This window comes from Nelumbo lutea, chromosome 1, assembly GCF_056320005.1.
Source record: "Nelumbo lutea isolate HS-2025 chromosome 1, American lotus-T2T, whole genome shotgun sequence".
Classification (NCBI taxonomy): Eukaryota; Viridiplantae; Streptophyta; class Magnoliopsida; order Proteales; family Nelumbonaceae; genus Nelumbo; species Nelumbo lutea.
Genome location: NC_142684.1, coordinates 61,189,082 through 61,210,505, shown reverse-complemented (window position 1 = coordinate 61,210,505; position 21,424 = coordinate 61,189,082). Strand labels below are relative to the sequence as shown.

The 21,424-nt window shown below is 38.8% G+C and overlaps 1 protein-coding gene across 1 annotated transcript in view; it reads right to left on the bottom strand.

Annotated features, from left to right (window-relative positions):
• The window catches only part of LOC148874820 (Protein kinase superfamily protein), a 56,180-nt gene that overhangs the window by 15,817 nt on the left and 18,939 nt on the right, over window positions 1-21,424 (bottom strand). The window contains exon 10 of the mRNA XM_088964306.1: window positions 4,003-4,376. Coding sequence (XP_088820432.1) covers window positions 4,003-4,376 — 374 coding nt within the window. The remainder of the gene's footprint in view (window positions 1-4,002; window positions 4,377-21,424) is intronic.

Genomic DNA, 21,424 nt, shown 5'->3' with positions numbered 1-21,424 from the left:
CAGTGTGAGTTGTGTCAGTATGGAAAACATCGTCATGTTCCCTTCAGTCCTAGAGTTGAAAGTCGCATGTTGAGTCCTTTTGCTTTGGTTCATTCAGATGTTTGGGGCCCGATTAAAAGTCTTATAATGGTTACAAGTATTTTGTCACTTTTATTGATGATTGTTCAATGATGACATGGATTTATTTAATGAAAGAAATGAGTGAATTATTTTCCATTTTTCAAAAATTTCATGCTGAAATACGTACACAATTTGGTGTTCCAATCAAAGATCTTCGTTCAGATAATGGTTGTGAATACTTTCTTACTTCCTTTCAACAGTATTTAGAACAGCATGGCATCATTCATCAAACTTCATGTGCATCCACTCCTCAACAAAATGGGATGGCTGAATGAAAGAACCGTCATCTCCTTGAAACTACTCGGTCTATTCTTCATCATATGAATGTTCCTAAACGTTTTTGGAGTGATGTTGTACTTACTGCATGTTTCCTTATTAATCGGATGCCCTCCTTCATTCTTCATGGCCGGTCTCCCTTCTCTATCTTGTTCTCCACCTTGTCTTCCTTTCCATTAACACCCCGTATCTTTGGCTGTGTGTGCTTTGTTCACAATCTGAGTCCTGGAATAGACAAGCTAGATGCACGCTCTATTAAGTGTGTCTTTCTTGGCTACTCTCGAACTCAAAAAGGGTACAAGTGTTACAATCCCATTACTCGGAAGTGCTATGTCTGTCCTGATGTCACCTTTTTTGAGTCTGTCCCCTTCTTCTCGGGACCTGAAGTATCCATATCATCACCTTTGCTTCCTCTTCCTCTTCCAGTCAGTGATCCTGTTTCGGGTGCTCCAGTTGGGGTTGACCCTTCACCTCCTCCAGTGCAGATCCCTATTGAACGACCACCGATCCGGCACGTGTATACTCATCGAAAGACACCGGCTCCTCCTCCAGCTTCTACCTTGTCTGCAGATCCTGTTGTCCCTGAGCCTTCAGGACTTGATCTTCCCATTGCTTTACGAAAAGGTAAACGTAGTTGTACCCTCCATCCCATTTCCAATTTTGTTTTAGTATCTCACCTTTCCGCTCCACATCGCCAGTTTGTTTCACTATTGTCATCTATTTCGATACCTAAGAATGTCCGAGAGGTTGTTAGCTCACTTGGGTGGCGGAACGCAATGGAGGAGGAACTATCTACCCTTCAGCATACTCACACGTGGGAGCTTACTACTCTTCCACCTGGTAAGCATGTTGTGGGTTGTAAATGGGTGTATACTGTTAAATACTTGCCAGATGGCAGTGTGGAGACCTCTTCAGTGGCTAAGATTGGCTCTGTCAGTGTCTTAATTTCCTTGGCAGTTATGTATGACTGGCCCTTGTTTCAACTTGACATTAAAAATGCCTTCCTTCATGGTGACCTTATGGAGGAAGTATATATGGAGCAACCACCTGGATTTATTGCTCAGGGGGAGGATGGTAAGGTGTGCAAACTGAAAAAGGCAATTTATGGGTTGAAACAATCGCCTCGTGCCTGGTTTGGGAAGTTTAGTGAAGTGGTGAAGAATTTTGGAATAAAACAATGTCAAGTTAACCACTCAGTGTTCAGCTATGATTCAGAAGCCGGAAAGATTTTATTAGTGGTTTATGTGGATGATATTGTCATAACTGGTAGTGACAAATTGGGGATCGGATAAACTAAAGGTCTTTTTGCAAAACCACTTTCAAACAAAAGACTTTGGAACATTGAAGTATTTCTTGGGTATAGAAGTTGCTAGATCAAGACAAGGTGTAAACCTGTGCCAAAGAAAATATGTTATTGATCTGTTGGATGAAACAGGACTGTTAGGTGCAAAACCGGCTGAAACTCCAATGGAACCAAATGCTAAGTTGAGCAGTGATACAGGGGAAATATTTGATCCTGGAAGGTATAGACGGCTAGTGGGGAAGTTGAACTATTTGACTATCACGAGACCAGACATCTCCTTTGCAGTCAGTGTGGTGAGCCAATTTATGCAGAACCCTCGGATACCTCACTGGGATGCAGTTCTTAGAATTGTAAGGTACCTGAAGGGAGCTCCAGGCCGTGGGATATTGTACAAACCAGGAGGAAAACTTGAAGTAATTGGATATACAAATGCAGATTGGACAGGTTATGTGTCTAATAGAAGATCTACTACAAGTACTGCACATTTCTTGGAGGAAATCTTGTGACATGGAGGAGTAAGAAGCAGACGGTTGTGGCAAGTTATGTGCTTATGTGGTAGTCTTAATAGAGACTTCCTGTCCCATACTTAAGTGGGGGCAGTTTAGTCTTTGTACCACTAATTAGAGACTAATCCATATTAAGGGTCGATTGATAGGGTTTGACCTATTAAGTTCGACTGTTCTCTTCATCTTCTTCTTCTTCTTCTTCTTCTTGTTCGGACTACTATAGCTATAGAAATAACAAGACAAATAAATAAAAAGAGTAGAAAAGAAAAACCAATAGGGGAAATCAAGTTCTATTAGTTTCTCTTAGTGTTTTAGGAGAGTTCAATGCAAAAAGGACCAATCGAGTTCTTAGTTTCTCTTGATATACCAAGTGATCTTTCTTATTATTCTAAATTTAACATCCCAAGTTTGTTTTATTTCTCATTTCTTTTCCTAATGGATTTATTTTCTTTTTAATGAGTTGTTTTTTTGCATAGATCAAATTAACTAAGTTATTTTCTTTCTTCTATACTATTGAATGACCATAAATCTAACATCTAGTTATATGGATGATTGATTCTTCATATGTTTCCTCTTCTAAATTGGTCATTTGAATTATTTGAGAACTTTGCATTTTGAAACATTGTTAGTCGATTTGTTATTATTTTATTTTATGCTTAGCTGCTGAAACTTATTACTTATAAACTTTTATTTTATGGATATTTATACATTTTATCATTCTAACCTGTTATATTTTATATTATTTTTATCAATTTATAAACTTTAATTAATTTATTCTTAAGCTTTGAGACTTAACCTTGCAACACCTTGAGGCTTACACCTCACCTTTTTGGGTCATTACGCCTCAACTACGTGTTTAGCCTCTTAAAACCGTCATCTAGATAACAAAAAACATTTATTAAGCATATGAACCAAAATAAGCACTATTTGAACCCCTTTTTTAATAAATGTTGAATTTTATTCACAAAGAGGAGGGAATGAAAAGCATCATAAAAACTTTTTTATCTTTCGAAAGACCATTTCTATGGTACTGAAAAGGTACCATACCTAAAACACTTTAACCAATCAAAACCTCATGTGTAGGGCTATCAACAGACTCCAAAAGTCCAAAACCCAATTCGACATCCAATCCTATTATCCCAGATTTGGATGTTAGAATTTGCATCCAAATAATAATCAGAGCCGAGGAGGATTTGAACCCATCCAATCCAAGTCTAATTATGAGAGAGAGAGATTATATACAATTACATAAATCTCATAACTAATACATTTAATATTTTATATTTACATAATTTTTTATATAAGTTAAAAAGTAAATAATTTTTAAGACTTTTTTCTCATTTTAAGCACAATAAGTCAGACTTGGATTTAATCTGAATCCGATCCAAGTCCTACATATCGGATTTCAGATCGGGTTTTGGATCTAACTTTTGGTAAATGGATCATATTCAGATATAGCTGTATCTGATCTGAATCTGGCCCAATTACAGCCCTACTCATGTGAATTTAAATGGAGATACCCTTGGATTGGTTCTGAATTTGTGAAGTGCCATACCTTTTTTATACCATAGCAGCACTCCTTACAAATAAGCACTATTTCAGTGACAGTGGGCCAATCAGCTTAAAGCTATTGCATGACATGTAATGTAGCAACTTTCTGTTCAAATACCCACACAACTAAATAATGAGCTCTAACAATATATATATACATATATATACATATACATATATATATATTCTGCACGAAAAAACACTAGAAACCCTTAAAAGTATCATACATTCTAGAGAAAAAAATACCTGCGCAATATATGGATAGGCTTCATCTACAATAGCAAAATCAGGGTTTCCCACTAATGCGATGCCTTCTAGCACCCCAATGGCTCTGATTATTAGTGCAAAATATGGTGGTATTCGGAATGGATAATCAAATGTTATTTGAGCTAAATCTGATGCCAATTCCTGAAAGTTTATATTTTTTGCCCCACCACCTTCAAGTGCTTGATCAAAAACTTTGGCCAGAACTGGCAAGATGGGTTCTAAATTAACACCTTCTGGAATGAAATCAAGCTTAACAAAATCTTTGACTATAGCTTCGTAGTCACGATGTATAAGGTGTGCAATTGCGTCAATCATTCCATACTTTTGATCATCAGTTAATTTTGTCACAAGGCCTGCAGTAGTGGTAGTAAGCATTAGAAAAAGTTAACCTTAAACACTAGAATATATATATATATATCAGTCCAAAAAGTACCATTTAAAGATGCATGAAATACAACATAAACTAAGTAGAAGAGAGCTCGCTTGCAGTGAATGTGAATACAAAGCAATAACAACCTATGATACCTGGATACCTGTGCATTCCTAGCATACCAGTGTCAAACATGATGCTTACAGCTTACTGGATACTACATGGACACTTCCTGACGTACTTTACTGCATTAACACTTATAAAATATGTAGAATGATTTTTTATTGTTGTTGTATAGCCCCATTTCAAATTGTGCTATTAAAAAACTATACATATCTTGAGAAATGACTTATCAAAAAATAGTCATGAGAAATGACTTATCAAAAAATGGTCACGAGAAATGACATCTAGTATAAGCATATCACATACGTGTACCCATATCCATGTCCAGGATTTTAGGAAATGGTATGTAATGCCCCTATTTCCCATATCCATGTCCGTGTCAATATCCATATCTGGGCATCATAGATGACATCTATATACAAATAAAGTAGCAATGTAATGCACATATATGACATGAAGGAGATGAAGTATAAAGATCAACAAATAAACCTAAGGCTAATAATAATGTATTTTCTATCTGGGTTATATTGCATTTAATAGATTATAGAAACTGATGATTACCATGAACAAATGATAAAATGGTACTCTGAATCAATAACAGATAACTTCATCAAAACATAATATTGAAACAAAAATACAATAAGCAAGGAGGTAGCTAGCCTCAGATAGCCAACAAAATTACATTAACCAATCCCCAAGACATTTCAGATTTTTCTGCCCCTAACCTAGCTAGCCCATCAGCCATAGAATTTGCAGTCCTTGGAGTCCAAACAAACCTAACATTTATTTCGGTAGCTTGAATCACCCTATACCAATATGTTCCCCAGATTGGATGCTCTAGGCATTTTCAGTCCCTGAAAAATGACATTCACTTTTGCTGTGGTTGAGTCTCCAATGCTTAATGGGCCCAAATATACAGCCAAAATATTGCTTTCAGAACCATAAAAACTCCCCCAATGCCTGAGGGCCCAGGACTACCTTATCATTAGCCAACTCAAAGCATTGATTATCCCTACACTACTTGGAGTTTGCAATCACAAACAGAATGGAAATATTGTCCTTTAAAGGCCTGTCATTACACCATGAATCAAGCCAAAATCTGATCCTGGAGCCACCTCCTAGCTTGTAGACAATGATTGAAATAAACAGATCCCTTTGGCTAATATCCCACCCGACCAACCAACCAACCATGGGGCTGTGTGAACGTGTTTGAATCCTAACCATTCTCACCTATCCCAAACTTAGTTTCAATTAAAACTCTCCAGATAAATCTTTGAGCATCAAAATGCCACACCCGCTTACATAGAAGGGCCTTGTTGAGGCTAATCATCTTTTTGATACCCAGTCCACCATTAGTCTTGGGTAGACAGACTCACAGACCTGGTCCGAATTTACCAATTGGATCTTATCCTCCCCTTTCCAGCCCTCCCACAGAAAATCTCTCTGAATTTTCTCAAGTCTGTTTGCCACCTTTGCCAGAATTGGGAATTGCGAGAGATAGCAAGAGGAGAGATTGGACAAAGCACTCTGAATTAAAGTAACCTTACTCCATTATGAAAGATACTTAGCTTTTCACAATGCAAGATTCCTCTCCATATGTTAATGACAGGTTCCCAAACTGTTTCTGACAAGTAGTGTGCTCCAAGAGGAAGCCCCTAATATTGGTTCAAAGGGAAGACATACCACATCCTTGCATTTCAGCCAAGACCTTTATATTGTCTACCACCCCATCTGGAACAATCAATCTCTACTTTAGATTAACCTTCAGACCTGACATAACTAGAAACCATCTAAGTATCCCCAGTACATGCACCATGCATTCACGAGTGACCTCACAAGAGAAATGGGTATCATCAGAAAACTGCAGAAATTGATTATTGGAGATCCAGGTTCGATTTCGAAGAGACCGGATATAGTCCTAACAAGGGTCCCAACAGCTATTGCAGCTGTACAATTGGAACACCTCACCATGGAGGACAAGGGAGGTGTTCCCAATGCACAGCTACAAAAGCTGTTCTGATCGGCTGTTGGGATCTGATCCGAATTCAATTTCAAAGCCTTCCCAGTATCTGCCATCTGTTGTCATTGCAACTAATTACCATGACAAATATGAAAAGAGGTGACAGAGGGTCACCCTGCCTTCAAACCGCTAGATCTTTTGAGAAAATTCATAGGAACCCCATTAACAAAAATAGAGTACTTTGGAGTGGCCCATCTTTGTCTTTTCTATCTTCCACTTATCCTAGTTCAACACCTAATCTCCCCCAATTGAAACCAAACAAGGCAAAACTTCCAAGTAAACAAAGACCTCTTTGGAGAACCCCACTGAACAACCCAGAAACAACTAACATCCTTAAAAGCTCATAGTGATTGAGAACCCATTGCTTGACCCAAATAAAGAAACTGACAATCAGTAAGTGTATGTCAGTGCTGTCAATAATCTTAGATGGGAAATCAGCTGGCCTAGTGGAAAAACAATGTGCATAACTAGACATTGAAACCATATCATGAAAAATCAGAAAATATAGCATTTATTTGTGCATACAGAATTCGGACTTGTTCACCAAGTATAGCAAGTCACCCTAACTTTCTTATTTATATCACTCATAAAATCCTGCTATGAAGCCATAAATACCAAACAATGCTAATGAATATGTAGAGAAACTGATGTGGGCCCCACAGCTGTGGAGCCACTCTGTCCGTAGGGTAGAATGTATCTTGTCTATTTGTTATGTTATTCTGTTATTTACTTTTCAGTTTTATGATGTAAACACCAAGGGCAGATATGTCCTTTCATGTAACTAGCATAACATATAAATATTAAATTGAAGTGGCAGCGGCAGATTGTTGTGAATCTGTCCTTCCTTTTCAAACCTGTGTTCTACTGCTCTCTCACTACTCTTTCTTCTTCTTCTTCACTTTCTCTTCTATTCGAACCTAAATTTTCTTATTGCTCAAGACTGATAGTAGTCTTGAACATCTTCATGGTATCAGAGCCAAGTTAGGGTTTTTCATGTGAGTCTAATACCAGCCGACCACATGAGAATCCCCTAGGACTGAAAGCTGAAAAGGAGGAGTTCGCAGACTGATTCTTGGAGATCGCCAGAGGTGCTAGCAGCTGTTGGAAACTTGCTAGGGTTGCAGAGTGTTGGTGGTTAGGAAGGATCAGAGAAGACTAGGGTCCAGGTAACCCTAGAAGGCAGCAAACTCCATAAGTAAGTTTTTTTTATTGAGTTTCAGAGACTGCAATCAGTCGAGATAGGTTGGACCTATCTAGAAGGAGAGGCCAAACTGTTTTAAGTTTGTTTCTAGGGTTTGACTGTTGGGCCGAACCCCCCCCCTCTCAGAGGTGATTAGTTTTTAGGGTTTCATATTGCCCTACAACATGTCCCACTTGTGTGGACTGCTTGGAGAGTGCAGCTGAGCACTTATTTCAGACCTACAATTGAAACCCTAATTTTGCTCTCGTAGCAGTGGGCCCCATAGTAGTGATTTCAGAAAATAGGGTCTCAGATTGACAGGCTGCCTGGTACTGTGGATGCCGATTGATTTCAAATCAGATTTGAGTTGATTTCTTGCATATACTGTGATAGGCAATCGAATTCAGATCAGATTTGGGCTAGTTTCAGATCAGATTTCAGACCTGCTTATTTTATTCTGTTTTCTGGTATAGTGGTTCCAACAGTTTGTAGCCACTGATTCTAGCAAGGGCGGCCGAACCACTCTAGGGTTTGTCTTAACTCTGCGGCAAACCCTAGTACAGGACTGAACCTTGTGATCTAATACTGTGGCAAACCCTAATAGTTATCTCCTTAACATTTATCAGTTTTAGGGTTTCATATTAACCCTAATACAAGCCTTATTCGTACAGTACTATCTGGAGTGTACGGCTGAGAATTCACTTCAAGGACTGATTAAAAACCCTAATTTTGCCAAGCATATCAGACCTACTTCTAAGCTGTTTTTCAAAGTTTTTTGGGGTTTTCGAACCCTCTTAAGGGGTTAGAGCTCTACGGACAGCTACTGTTGTGGTTGCTAGTTGATTTCAGATCAGAGTTATCCTAGTTTTGTGCACATACACTGTGAATACAGATCAGGCCTATACTGTTTTTTATTGTGATTGGTAATTCAAGTGTTGTTTTAAGACTTGCCCGAGATGGAGTTTAAAAATCAGGCAGAAGGCAGCTTTGGAAACATCAGTTATGGTAGTGTTTCTGAGATGGGTGGTCAGATTACAACCGTAAATTCAGGTACTCTAGCTTCAGCCTACCATGCCTCAGCTCCAGGTACTACTGAAACTTGTTGGGAAATAGATTCAGGTGCATCCGACCACATAACTAGCTTGCCTTCACTATTTACCACTTACCATTTGTCATCTGGTAGGGATAAAGTATCTATTGCTGATGGCTCCCTGATTCCTATTTCTAGGAAGGGGGGCATTAAGTTATCAGATACGACCTCCTTGTCTTCTGTCTTACATGTTCCTAAGCTTGATACTAACCTCATTTCAGTCAGTAGTATTACCAAACACATGAACTGCTCAGTAACCTTCTTTCCTAACCGGTGTGTTTTTCAGGACCTGGAGACGAAGAAGGTGATTGGGATTGGCCATGAGACGAATGGGATCTATTTGCTCGGGGAGAGTTCTCGTCGGGAAGAGTCCGTGGGTAAGAGGTCACTTGCTTCCCAAAGTGTGAGCTCGGTTATGCCAAAGCATAACCGATTGGGTCATTTGTCTTTTCGGTCCTTAAAGAGTCTGTTTCCTAATTTGTTTGAGTCTGTTGAGTTGTCCCAGTTGCAATGTGAAAGCTGTGAGTTTGCTAAACATTGTAGAAACTCTTATTCATTGAGTAATAAAAGGAGTAATCGTCCTTTTGATCTTGTGCATACAGATGTTTGGGGGTCATATCACATTCCTTCTATGGGTGGGTACAGATATTTTTTGTTATTTGTTGATGACCATACCCGGTTTTCTTGGGTTTATCTTATGCATTCACGAGATGAGGTTCCCGTCCTAACCCAAAACTTTCACCAAATGATCCTAACCCAGTTTGATGCCAAGATCAAAGTTCTTAGATCTGATAATGCAAAGGAATACTTTGCTAAGCCATTGGCATCTTACCTTCTTAATCATGGGGTTATCCATCAGAGCTCTTGCCCTCATACACCTCAACAGAATGGGGTTTCCGAAAGGAAGAATAGGCACATCTTGGAGGTGGCTAGAAGTCTTATGTTTACCTCCAATGTCCCTATTCGCTTCTGGGGTGATGCTATCCTCACGGCGGTATATCTTATTAATCGGATTCCGTCCCGGGTTCTTCATTTGAGATCTCCTTTTTTCCCTTCTATACCCACATGAGGAGTTGTTTTCTATTCCCCTTAAAACATTCGGTTGTACCTTCTTTGTTCAGCTTCTCGGACCCCATCACTCCAAGTTTGAACCCAAGGCCTCCAAATGCATTTTCCTTGGTTATGCACAAACTCAAAAGGGGTATTGCTGCTATGATCCTGTCTCAGGGAGGAAGTTCGTCTCCATGGATGTCACTTTTTTTGAGGAGACACCCTATTATCCTCGGGTTTCTCCTCAAAGGGAGAGCAGTGAGAGTAGAGGTTTAAGTCTTTGTCCTCAAGGGGAGAGCAGTGAGAGTAGGAATTTAAGCTTGTCAACTATCAAAGCAATGTAGAACCACATATTTTGCAAATAACAAAAGAAGTATTATTGCTTTTTGTTTTGACAGCTGTGTTTAAGTAGTTCGAACCAGTAGAGAGTAAGGGAGGAAGAAGAAGAAGGAAGAAGAAGAAGAACAGTCGAATCTAATAGCTTAAACCCTATCAGTCGACCCTAATATGAATTAGCCTCTAATTAGTTGTACAAAGCCTAAACTGCCCCCCCCCCCCCGACTTAAGTATGGGACAGGAAGTCTCTATTAAAACTGTCACATAAGCACATAACTTAACAGAAATAAAATGACTAATCTACCCTTATTCGGCTAGCTCTAACACTTTTCATTTAATACATACCAATGTTTAGGGACCTTATTCTATTGCTTGTATGGGTGGCTACAAATATTTTATTCTTTTTATTGATGACTACTCGCAGTATGCTTGACTGTATTTGATGAAAAGTCGGAATGAAATACCCTCAATTGTAAAAAACTTCTTCAGTGTGGTGGAGACCCAATTTGAGAAAAAGATTAAGATTATCAGATCTGACAATGACAAGGAATATTTCAATAAGCACTTGCAAGCTTTCCTTGAAGAGCAAGGAATAATTCACCAAAGTTTTTGTCCTTATACTCCCCAACAAAATGGGGTATCAGAAAAGTAGAAACCTGCTAAATTAAAAAATATGAAAGAAAGTAATTTCTTGAAGAGAGAAGGAAGAGAGAAGTTGAAAGAAAAGAGAGATATGATTTGGCCGCCCCCTTCACTTATTATTTATACTAAAATAAAAGAACAGTACAAAGACAACTATGCCCTTATAGGGCGGCAAAACATAAAACAGCATATATAATACTCAAAAACATAATAAAACTTGGACTCACAGAACTACTGTGGTCCCCACCTCCTATCTAACAACTAATATAAAACATCTACTCAAAAAAACATCATAAAACTAATTAATCTTCAACACTCCCCCTCAAGTTGGGAGTAAATGTCACACATTCCCAACTTGCGTAGATCATGTTCATGCATGTTCCTTTCCATCCCTTTAGTGAGAACATCAGCCAACTGCAACTCTGAAGAGACATAAGGCAAACAAACTTCTCCGGTTGCTACCCTTTCTCTTATAAAGTGTCTATCAAATTCAATGTGTTTTGTCCTATCATGCTGAATTGGATTGTGGGCAATATTGATTGCAGCCTGATTGTCACAGTATAACATCATAGGTTCCTTTGCTTTCACCCCAATTTCACTCAAAAGAGATCTAACCCAAAGAAGTTCTAAGACACCATGAGCCATAGATCTATACTCAACCTCTGCACTTGACCCTGCCACAACCGCTTGCTTCTTACTCTTCCAGGAGATCAAGTTTCCACCTACAAAGGTACACACTCCTGATGTAGACCTCCTATCATCTAAGCATCCTACCCAATCTGCATCTGTATAGGATTCTAGCTTCAAATTCTCATGATTTGAGAAAAGAATGCCTCTGTCAGGGTGCTTTTTCAAATATGCAAGTATTCTCTCAATAGCTTCCTAGTGTTGAACCCAAAGTGCATGCATAAAATGACTCACAACACTAACAGCATAAGAAATATCTAGTCGTGTCATACACAAATACAGCAGTCGGCACACCATTCTTTGATATCTCCCCACATCCTTTACCAATTCACCATCCACACCATTAATTCTATGATTTGGATCAACAAGAGTGTCTACTGCATTCTTTGATATCTCCCCACATCCTTTACCAATTCACCATCCACACCATTAATTCTATGATTTGGATCAACAAGAGTGTCTACTGGTTTGGTCCCCAACTTCCCAATCTCTCGCAGTAAGTCAAGTACATACTTTCTCTGCGAAATGAAGATCTCATGCTTGGAACTTGCAACTTCAATCCCTGAGAAGTATTTGAGCTCACCAAGATCTTTGATCTCAAATTCTTGCTGCAATGATTTTTTGAGATCATCAATCTCCTCCAGATCATTTCCTGTCACCACTATATCATCCACATACACAATCAGAATTGACACCAAAGCATCTCTCCTCTTCACAAAGAGGGTGTGATCAGATTGTTTCTGTGTGTATCCAAAACGGATGAGTGCCCCTCTGAACCTGTCAAACCAAGCCCTAGGTGATTGTTTCAGCCCATACAGAGATTTTCTTAGTCTTCACACCTTTCCTTTACCAACATTTTCATAAAAGCCTGTTGGAATGTCCATATATACCTCCTCTTGTAAGTCACCATTGAAAAAAGCATTTTTGACATCAAGCTAGAACAAGGGCTAGTGGTGCAAAGGTTTCCAAATAATCAACACCATAGGTCTGAGTATACCCTTTTGCTACCAACCTTGCCTTGTACCTCTCTATCTTGCCATCGACCTTATACTTCACTATGAATAACCATCGACATCCGACTGTCTCCTTGTCTGGGGGGAGATAAACTATTTCCCAAGTTTGGTTTTTGACCAAAGCATCCATCTCATCTTGCATGGCTATTTTCCACTCAGGTTTGGAGAGATCCCCAATAACATTCCTAGGTATAGACATAGAATCCAGGGAAGAAAGAAAAGCACGGTAGGAGGGTGATAAGGCACTGTAGGAAAGATGGTGGGAAATGCAGTGGATTGTACACTTTCTCTTCCCCTTACGAAGTGTAATGGGAAGATCAATGTCAGTGGGATCAGCTGCAACAATGGTGTTAGGGACAGAAACATTATCATCAGAAAACATAACAGGCTCAGGCTCAAGAGAAATACTCGGAACTGTATCTACCAAATCTAGAGTTTCAAAAGGACTAACAGAGAGTGGTGTGGGTCGAGGATGTGTGGAATCAACCATCATCTGTCGACGCTGATATTGCTGTGAGGCTGCCCGTAGTGGCTCAGGTAATGAAACTGGAGGTGCAGGTACTGGCTGAACTGATGGTGCAGGTGGTGTTGAACTGATATGGAGGCACCACTGAAACAAAAAGAGAAACAGATTGTGAGTTCTCCTCCCCAAAACTCTCCCCCTGAGGAGAACCACTCGAGAAGAAGAATGTGGATTCAAAAAAGGTAACATCCATAATGATAAATCTGCTCCTCGACACTGGGTCATAACAGCAATACCCCTTTTGGTTCTAAGCATACCCAAGAAAACACACATTTCTTGGCCTTAGGATCCAAATTCTTGCGATGAGGACCAAGAATTTGAATAAAAGAAACACAACCAAAAACCCTTAGAGGTATATGAAATATCTCTCCATCTGGAAAAAGAAGGCTAAATTGCACCTTAAACCCCAAATTCTGTGAAGGAACATGGTTAATCACATGTACGGCTGTAAGAATTGCATCTCCCAAGAACTGCACAGGAACTGAAGCACACACCGTAAGGCTCCTTGCCACCTCCACAATGTGTATGTTTTTCCTCTCAGCAACTCCATTATGTTGCGGTGTATATGCACAACTACTCTGATGAACTACACCATGTTCTAAGAGATACGTTGTTAGGTCCTTCTCAAAGTACTCTCTGACATTATCTGATCTAAAAGCCTTAGTTCTCACTCCAAATTGTGTGAGAACCATCTGGTGGAATTGTCGTACTAAGTTAGGAACCTCATCACGTGATCTCATCAAATATATCCAAGAATATCGTGTATAATCATCCACAAACAAGAGAAAGTAACGGAACCCTCCCATGAAAGGGATTTGATATGGCCCCCATACATCAGTGTGAACAATATTAAAATCAGTACTTCTTTTATTACTTGGTTTAAAAGACTATCTACAATGCTTTCCCAACTGACAACTCTCACACTCCAAAGTAGATAATTGAACAGACTCAAACAACTTTAGGAAAAGACATTTCAAAGAACTAAAAGAAAGATGTCCCAAGCGATTGTGCCAAAGCATAATTTGGTTTACTGACTCTGACCCACTACTACTGCTACTACTAACATGATGGCCCTGATGTCTTGGAATCTCATCCAAAAGGTAGACTCCATTCACCTCACGACCACTCCCAATCATCTTCTTTCACTCCACACTCCAAAGTAGATAATTGAACAGACTCAAACAACTTTAGGAAAAGACATTTCAAAGAACTAAAAGAAAGATGTCCCAAGCGATTGTGCCAAAGCATAATTTGGTTTACTGACTCTGACCCACTACTACTGCTACTACTAACATGATGGCCCTGATGTCTTGGAATCTCATCCAAAAGGTAGACTCCATTCACCTCACGACCACTCCCAATCATCTTCTTTCACTCCAGATCCTACAAAACACAATTACCAAGAAGAAAGGTCATAGAACAATTCAAATTTTTTATCAAAGAACTAATAGACAGTAGGTTGATATAAAGTCTAGGGATATGTAAAACAGAGGACAGAGTTATATCATTGGTCACTCTAATTGTCCCCTTCCCAGCAATGGGCATATGTGAACCATCTGGTGTAGAGACTCTGTCTCTACCAGAGCATAACTGATAGGAACTGAAAATGGTAGGGGCATTAGTCATATGCTCAGATGCTCCTGAGTCTATAATCCAGGGAGGTCCCTCCTTACTTGAAGCGGATGCAAGATTCGCAGTTGCATATGAACTACCTATATGTGCAAAGGAAGTGGTGTAGTTGGCTCCTGCATTCTGCTGCCCATTTGGAAGGCTAGAGCTGGGTGGATCTTTCTTACCCATAAGCTATCCAAACGTCTCCAATTTTGTTTTCACTACTACTACTACAATGGATTCCCAATCAGTTTGGGAGAGAGAGGCTAAAGAGTCTCATGTAGTGGCTACATTTGCATTTCCCTTCTTGTTTCTTATCCGAGCAGGCATAAGATTTGGATGAAGCTTCCAACAAGTGTCCCTGGTATGCTTACACTTCTTGCAATAATCACACACCAAGCCCTTCTTATCTTTCCTTCTAGTTTCACTACTCCCCCTATCTCCATTCGGCTTAGGTTTTGTTGTACCAACCATAGCCGACTGGTCAATCCCAGGCTGTCTCAACATTACATTCCTCCTACTCTCCTCTCTAAAGACAAAAGCATAGGCCTGAGAGAGTGTCACACCCTCCCTAGAAAGAATATGTTGCCTAGCAATGTCAAATTCAGGGTTCAGCCCTACCAAGAACTCAAAATCCCTATTCCTCTCTACCAGTTTGTGATAAGTTGTTGCATCATTTACACTTTCCCATACCACAGTTTTTAAGTGAACTATTTCCTGCCATAGGGTTTTCAGTCACCTGGTTTCATACTTATCACCTGGTTTCTTAACTGATAGTCTCTGGCTTCATTTTGCTTCTGAGAGTAGGTTTCAGTCACTCCATCCCAAATCTCCTTAGCAGTATTAGCCCATAGGAAATTTTATGCAATATGAGGTAACATAGAATTACACAGCCAAGACATTACCATGTAATTCTCTTGCGCCCATCGGGAAGAGTCTGTATCAGGTTTCTTCTCCTCCCTAGTGAGATACCCTGATTTTCCACAAGCACCAATAGCCATCTTAGCTGATTGTGCCCACTCTAAATAATTTGTGCCATCAAGTTTTACTGTATTAATGATCCCAGACCCAAAAATATAACTACTACCTCCAACACCCAGTCCCATAGTACCGGTAGATTTCATCTCGGTATTCCAACTCTCCATTTTACTTCAAATAGTTCAACAGTAAGAAAAAATAGATTGGAGACCTTCAAAAAATAATTTAATACCACACACACAGAAACCAACCCTTCTGGAAGAAGAAAACCCTAGATGGAGGGAAATCTCTCTCCTCCCCATACCTCCCAACAGAGAGAAAAGTGAATCGATCACTCTGAGAGGCCTAGAAAATTTCAGAAACCAAACCGCCCTCTTCAGAAAATCAAAAGAAAACTAACAATACCTGGGCGCCCAAGATCAAATCTAAAACAAAGAGTCCAACTTTTCTGGGACTCTTCCTCGTACTCCAGTTCTTCCTGATTTTAGTGTCGAACAATAGATCACCTTCCTAATGTCTAGATCCCACCAAAAACTCCAAGAACTGGGCAATCTATAGCAGATCGATCAGCCCTTTCCTACTTAATGCAGTCGACTGATCTAGAGCTGCATGAGAATGCTTCAAGAAACCCTAGCCGATGCTCTGATACCAAGTAGAAATATGCTGAATTAAAAAAATGAAAGAAAGTAGTTTCTTGAAGAGAGAAGGAAGAGAGAAGTTGAAGAAGAGAAGAAGAGAAATTGAAAGAAAAGAGAGCTATGATCTGGCCGCCCCCTTCATTATTATTTATACTAAAATAATAGAACAGTACAAAGACAACTATGCCCTTATAGGGTGGCAAAACATAAAACATCATTTATAACACTCAAAAAACATAACAAAATTTGGACTCACAAAACTACTGTGGTCTCCACCTCCTATCTAACAACTAACATAAAACATCTACTCAAAAAAAATCATAAAACTAATTAATCTTCAACAGGAAAGAAAAAACAGACATATTGTTGAAGTGGCAATAGGATTGTTATTCCATATGCATATTCCAACTCGATTTTGGGGAGACGCTGCTTAAACATCCATAGATCTTATTAATAGACTTCCCTCGTAGACCATTTTTTTTTTTTTGAGAAAAAGTTAACCAGATTTCATTAAATAGAACCAGGAATACATGAGCATATGTACTGAACAAAGGAAAGAGAACTTAAACAGAAAATTTTAATTTCTGTTAAGATCATTGAGAGAGAGGCCCTGAAACATCTCAGAATTAACAGCCCAAAAATTAAAACAAAAAAAATATATCTAAAATTAATTCTTCTAGAGATCTGATTTTGTTTTCAAATATGTGCATGTTTCTTTCCTCCCAAATTCCCCACAATACTGCATGTACCACAGTTTGCCAATACACTTTACATCTTCTGCTCAAGCCTGACTCATGCCACTGATTGAGGAACTCTTGAATATGCTTTGGAGAGATCCAACTATATCCAGCCAATCTTAAGAAATGCCACCAGATCTTTCAAGAAAAATTGCAATGAATGAGTAGACCCTTCATCTCCAGTGAAGAGCGAACTCCTTTTTGTATGCCTACTTATTCCTGATATTGTTGTCCCCCTCTTCCTCTCCTCTTGCTTGTGGTAGTGGTAGTGCTCCTCCTATGCATCCTCCTTTGTTTGCTCATATTCCTTGGTCTTGACACCAATGGTTTGTCAAACAGAAAAAGATGATGACTCCAGAGTTTGAATGTCCATTACAATCTAGCTTCCTAGACTTGGGTAATTTAGAACTTGAATCTCTTCTTATTTCTGATGCTTGTGTTGAATCTGTTACTGAGCTTCCTAATGTGAGTTCTGACCTTGATCTCCCTATTGCAGTTTGTAAAGCAAAAAGGACATGTGCTAAATATCCTATCAAATTACTCTTATGATACCTTATCACCCTCCTATTGTGCCTATATATCTTCCATTTCTTCTGTTTTTATCCCTCACAATGTTACCGAGGCGATGTAGTTTCCTCATTGGAAGGATACCATGAATTAGGAAATGGAGGCCCTTGAGAAAAAACAAACATGAGAAATTGTTTCTCTCTCAAAAGATAAAGCTCCTATTAGATGTAAGTAGGTTTACACTGCGAGGCATAAAGTTGATGGCTCAATTGAAAGGTATAAAGCTCGCCTTGTGGAGAAAGGGTACACTTAGTCTTATGGTATTAATTACTATGATACATTTGCTTCTGTAGCCAAGATAAACTCAATTCGAGTTATTATGTCTCTTGCTGCCCACTTTTCTTGGCCCTTGTATCAAATGGATGTTAAGAACGCCTTCCTTAATGGCCACCTTTAGGAAAAGGTTTACATGGATCTTCTTCCAAGAGTGAACATGGTTTGCCATTTGCAAAAATCCCTTTATGGCCTTAAATAATCACTTAAAGCTTGGTTTGACAGATTTAGAAAAGCAATCTTGAAAATTGGCTTCACACAACCTCAAGCTGGCCATACCTTGTTTATTAGGAGAGTCAATGGCAATGTGGCTATGTTGATAGTACATGTGAAACTGTCGATGATATTGTTTTAACAAGGGATCGACATCTTAGGAATTGTTGAATTGAAGTATTTTCTTGCTACTAAGTTTGAAATTAAGGATCTTGGAAATCTCCGATAGTTCCTAGGGATTGAGGTCGCAAGGCCAAAAAGGGGAATTTATATTTCTAAAAGGAAATATATTCTTGATTTTCTTCAGAAAGTAGGAAGATTGGATTATAAAGAAGAGACAGAAAGATATGAAGAATGGGATATCACATTATGCTTCTGTACATCGAAATTTATAGCTCTCTCTAGGAAACAAACTAGGTAACAAATCTCCCTAATTAAAGGATACAAACTAGGTAACAAATCTCCCTAATTAAAGGGAAGATAAAGCTGATTCCTAAAAAATTTGTACAGCTCACAAATCTCTCAACTACTTAAAATAGCACAAAATCAAAAATAATACATAATTACAGAAATCTTCCAACACTCCCCCTCAAGCTGGCATGAATATATCACTCATGGCAAGCTTGCTAACTAAGTTCTCATACTGTGCCCTAGGAAGCCCTTTGGTGAGAATGTCTGCTACTTGGCTCGTGGTGGGTATGTAGGACATGCATATCACACCACTATCTATCTTCTCCTTGATGAAATGTTTATCCACATCTACATGCTTTGTTCTATCATGTAGAACTGGATTATGAGCTATGGAAATAGCTGCCTTGTTATCACAATAGACTTTAATAGGTGTTGGTGTAGGAACCTTCAATTCTTCTAGGAGCCTTTTGATCCATAACACTTCACAAAAGCCATGTGCAACAGAGCGGAATTCTGCCTCTACACTACTCCTTGCTACAACACTTTGTTTTTTGCTTCTCCAGGTGACCAAATTCCCTCCTACCAAAGTGCAGTAACCTGAAGTAGATCTTCTATCATTTATATCACCTGCCCAATCTGCATCTATGTAGGCTTCGACTTGGAGATGACCCCTATTTTTGAACAAGAGTCCTTTCCCCGGAGTTCCTTTCAGATATCTCAAAATCCTGAACACAGCTTCAAAGTGAGTAGATCCAGGTGAATGCATAAACTGACTTACTACACTTACTGCAAAGGCTATGTCAGGTCTTGTGTGCAACAAATAGATTAGTCTTCCAACTAATCTTTGATAACATTCTCGATCAACCACCTCATTTACTGTTATTGCTTTTAACTTCATATTTGGGTCCATTGGAGTTTCTGCGGCTTTACAACCTGTCATCCATGTCTCCTTAAGCAAATCAAGAATGTATTTGCGTTGGTTGATAAAGATTCCCTCCTTGGACCTTGCAAACTCCATTCCGAGAAAATATTTAAGTTTTCCCAGGTCTTTAATGTCAAATTCAGCCTCAAGTTTATTCTTCAACTTGTTGATTTCAAATAAATCATCCCCAGTCATGATAATATCGTCTACATACACTATCAAAATAGCTATTTTACCTTCAGTGGAGTGCTTGAAAAATAAACTATGATCAGCTTGACTTTGTGAGAAGCCGTGCCGCCTTATTGCATTCCCAAATCGTTCAAACCAAGCTCTTGGTGATTGCTTTAGCCCATATAGGGATTTTTTTTAACCTACAAACTTTGCCTCTTCCAAGACTTTCTTCAAAACCTGGTGGTAGGTCCATATATACTTCTTCCTTTAGGTCTCCATTCAAGAATGCATTCTTGACATCGAACTGACGAAGTGGCCAGTTAAAATTAACTGCAAGGGAAAGAAGTATTCTGATAGAGTTAATTTTAGCAACAGGAGCAAAAGTCTCTTGGTAGTCTATACCATGAGTTTGGGTAAATCATTTTGCTACGAGTCTTGCTTTGTATCTCTCCACACTTCCATCAGCCTTGCACTTTACTGTAAACACCCATTTGCATCCGACTATCTTCTTGTCATGGGGTAGATCAGTAATACTCCACGTATTACTCTTTCTAAGAGCATTCATCTCTTCCATCACAGCTAACCTCCATTTCGGATCATCTAATGCTTCCTGAACAGTTCTTGGCACATACAGATTAAAAATCCTAGTCACAAATGCTTTATGAGTATGTGATAATTTCTCATATGACAAGTATTTTGCAATAGGATGTTTTGTGCAAGTTTGGGTACCTTTTCTTAATGCAATTGGAATGTCAAGATCTGAAGAAGACAGATTAGGCAAATCATTAGATAAAGACGGAATAGGGGTAGAAGAAGGATTACTCTGAGTTGTAGGATCTTCACTCGGCAAATTGGATTGGACTTCTGCTGTAGGAACAACTGGAACAGTAGTACTTTTGTGAAACTTCTTCCTGGTATAAAACTGAAGCTCAGGATGAGGATTGTGATCTGTTTGAAGTACTTCTCCCCCTGTCTCTGATAACGTAGTATCTGGCAAATTTGGATTAAGAGTACCATCACTAGGTTCCATTCTTTCAACAATTGTTTCCGAACCTTGCTTATCAGAATTAATCAAAGGTATAAATTCTTCTAGAATAGGTAAAGTTTCCCAAAAATTATCTTCCTTACTTATGTTCTCCCCCTGAAGAGAATTTTTTTGAAAGAAAGGTTGGTCCTCAACAAAGTGTACATCCATACTCTCAAAAAGGTGCCTATTTTTTCTTTCAACAATTCCATTCTGTTGTGGTGTGTCACGACAAGTTGATTGATGGATAATACCTTTTTCGGTTAGAAATGCTCCTAAGTATTTGTTAAAGTATTTAGTCCCATTATCTGATCTTAGAATACCAATTTTGGTTTGAAATTGATTTTCAGTCATTAGGAAAAATTCTTTAAATCTTTGTTCAACCTCTGATTTCCTTTCCAACAAGTAAACCCAACATACCCTTGTATGGTCATCAATAAAAGTCACAAACCATTTTTTTCCAGAAAGTGTGTTAACCTTAGATGGGCCCCAAACATCACTATGTAACAAATAAAATGGTTTTGAAGCAGAATAAGGTTTTATTGGAAATAAAGCACGATGATCTTTAGCCAAATGACAAGACTCACAATGAAGTTTTGACCAATCAACTCCTTTAAACACTTTAGGAAACAAATGTTTGAGATATGGAAAACTAGGATGTCCTAATCTTCTATGCCATGATATAACTTGATCACAGACAGGGATTGAACTCGTACAACTTAAACTATGAACTTTTTTATTACCAGTAGAGGTTTCATCAAAGTAGTAGAGTTATCTCTCTAGCAGTTCCAATCGTCTTCCCCGAGTTCTGGTCCTGAAAAA